At 34.1% G+C, this 3,047-nt stretch overlaps 1 protein-coding gene across 1 annotated transcript in view; it reads left to right on the top strand.

Moving 5' to 3' along the window:
- KHDRBS2 (KH RNA binding domain containing, signal transduction associated 2) overlaps positions 1–2,290 on the top strand; it is a 336,178-nt gene extending 333,888 nt beyond the window's left edge. The window contains exon 9 of the mRNA XM_088531225.1: positions 1,538–2,290. Coding sequence (XP_088387351.1) covers positions 1,538–1,635 — 98 coding nt within the window. The 3' untranslated portion in view covers positions 1,636–2,290. The remainder of the gene's footprint in view (positions 1–1,537) is intronic.
- Positions 2,291–3,047: the final 757 nt, after the last annotated feature.

The raw sequence follows: 3,047 nt of genomic DNA on the forward strand, positions 1-3,047 counted from the left end.
AGAAACTCAAGGAAAAATAAAATAAGTGGAATGCACAAGAAAATTGCCATAGAAATGCTTCTGCTTCTCTATCAAGGGCAGCTTCTACCAAGTCTCCTACTGGGACATGCGCTCCTAGTACTAGCCTAAGCCTATTTCAGACTCTGCCACTGATTTTATCCAGGCATTTCCCAACCTACCCAAAGGCAATGAGATAATGAGATGTAGCTGAAGTAAAGAGAAGAAAGAAATAGCCTCCAAAATCTTAGCCTGCTTTTTATGTTTTATATTTCCTTTTTTCTATTTTCGTAGACCATGATTTCCTTTTTTTTACAAAAGCTGTCTTTATAAAAGCTGTTTTAACCATTTTGTATTATAGTCTAGGGCCAGCTAATCATTTCCTTAGTAGCTGCAAAAGTCAGAAGTGGCTAGCCGCAACAAACTGTGTCTTCTACAAATACCTGTAACGAGAATGTACCAATCACCAATAAAATGAAACAGTATTAAAAATAACTAACATTTGCCACACTGAAATTTCTGGATATTTTCGATATTTTATTAAAAAAAAAAAAGTTGGTAGATTATCAGAGCACTTTGTGTGGGATATGCTGAGATGTGAAGCTGACTAATGAGCGTGTGTATGTCAGAAGTGTTCTAGGATTGTTAGGTGGTATGCTGCATTGAGATGTGGCGTAAGTCAGATGATATGGTGCAACTTTTGCATTACCACTTCGATCACTGTGTGTGTGATCATTTGAATGTCAGCAGCAGGGAAAGGGAGAGAAGGCACTTGACAGTTAACAAGTTGATTTAGGACAGAGGTCAAACTTCAACCCCAAGACTACTCCTTTAGATAGCCTCCTGCTTCCTCCTTTGGAAGCCTTACCTTCCAGAAATACCTTGTCTGTAAAGTGTGTAAAAATACAAACTGAGCTAGTTTTTTTTCCACATATTTAAACATTTTTAATGTTTCTTGCCAATATATTTCATTAACACAATTTTTAAAAATGCACTGTAAATAAAATGCCAAGTACAAGCTATTTGGCAAAACTATTTTGTTTGATGTAGTAGCTTTGTTTACACATATTCTTTTTCTTCCATTATTTTCTTTTTCTTTTGCCTCAGATGGAAGTAGAAAATAAAATGTATTTCAATTATCCTTTTATGATTCAACTCCTGATCTTATTAACATACCAACTGCATTAAATGTTATTCACATTAGTGCTTTAGCTTAAATGCTAGAAGCTCAAAATACAGAATAAATTCTGAACTGGCAGACTCATGCAGTGATTTCTGCAGAGTTTCTCTGCTGAAAGCAAAAAAGACTTCTTTTTTCATCCAGAGACAGACAAGTTGTCAGTATAGAGAAGTAAAAGAAGAGTTTTCTGTAAGTTTTTGGGGAAGGATGGAGAAACGGATCATAACACCATCTTATTTTATTTATGCTAAGCTTTCAGCTAAAACCATCCAGAATTTTGACAGTCATTACTGGTGAGATCAATTTGCTCTTTCAAGTTTAGACACTCACAAAACATGTCTTTTCTTCTTTTGTTTTTAGCACAAGAAGAATGGGCCACAACCCGTTCCAGCCTAAAGGCACCACCTCCAAGGTCAGCCAGAGGGGGTTACAGGGAACACCCCTATGGTAGATATTGAAGGTCCTCCTCATCTGTGACCTCATCTCAAAGACAATTAATAGCCTGTGGTCTCCACATAAACAGCAACAAGACAAGTAATAGTCCATTTCTTTTCTATCCTAGGGATTACTGCTCATTATTATCCTATGTACTACCTGTATTTCCTAGAACATTGAAGTGACATTGGCATTAGTATTATTTTATAACACGGACTCAAAAAAAAAAAAAACAGAAAATCTTTGGGAAGCATTGTCTATAGACCGTTCAAAGCTGATGTTCTGTTGGTTGTATTCATTGCTGTGTGTAACTTAAAAAGCATGACACTGTTACAGATCTTGAGTCTCTCTACATACTAGCTAAGGCTGAGTCTTTGTTTAGGGTTGCTGAAAGACTGTAATATGGTTCTTTTTTTTTCCTCTTTTTATTTGAACCAGACAATAATCAAGCTGTAGATAAGATGTTTTAACCTGTCTTTTTTAATATATGTTAGTTTAGATTAAGATGTTCGATATTAAGTTTGTAAATTTAATTTTAAATGCTGTTTTAATGGGGTTGAAAACAAGCAGCTACTGTATGTATGTAGCTAACTGAATTTGTTCAGTGTTTTAACCTGTATTTGTTTAAAAAAATCACATAAAGTTCCATGTGTAAGCTTCTCTAAATAGGAAACCATAATTTTGTCAAATATGTTTGCCATAATTTGTCAATAAAGCTGAAACCTTTTGTAACAAACTAAATTTGGAATTACTTGTTTTCTAGCTTTAAATGCCTGCTTTATTTCTTTTTCAAGAGATGCCTAAAATGTTTTATATATAAAAATTACAAAAATGAACCCAAGCCTGTTTTAAGATTTTTTGTGTAAGACTTTTAAAAGTTGTATTAATAACTTCTGGTTGTTAAATAATTTAAAAGTTAACAAACTAAACTGTTACATGAATCATGGTTAGTATCCACTAATGTATAACATGTTAATGGAAAAAAATGCTTTAGAACAATAAATGGATTTTAAACTATCCTCTTAAGCTTGATCTTGCTAAACACAAACTCTGATTGACTTGTTTGTATTAGCATGTCTCTCGAGAGAATGTAATGGAGTTTAAAGAGGTAAGATTACCACTTACCACTGTTAGACTGTCTAAATGCTAGTTCTTCAACCTTTGAGTTTCCCCGCACATTAAATATCCCATTCAACATGTAAGCATTGCATAGCTTCACATATTTGTTTTCACTCAGAGGAGTGCGTTGACTGCATTTTTGTAGTATATAATAATTTGTCTTGATAAACAAATCATCAGTGTCACTGCCCGCTTGTTGGTACTCAACTTCAAAAACTTTATTTGTAATTTTCAGTGCTAAATATCACCGCCCTTGAAGGCAGTTTAGAGGGCTGATATTTCTTATGAGACTATCAGATTGATGGCTGATGATTAT

The sequence above is a fragment of the Tinamus guttatus genome, unplaced genomic scaffold (assembly GCF_059628265.1).
Source record: "Tinamus guttatus ecotype Peru unplaced genomic scaffold, ASM5962826v1 Tinamus_guttatus_pri_ptg000402l, whole genome shotgun sequence".
Taxonomy (NCBI): Eukaryota; Metazoa; Chordata; class Aves; order Tinamiformes; family Tinamidae; genus Tinamus; species Tinamus guttatus.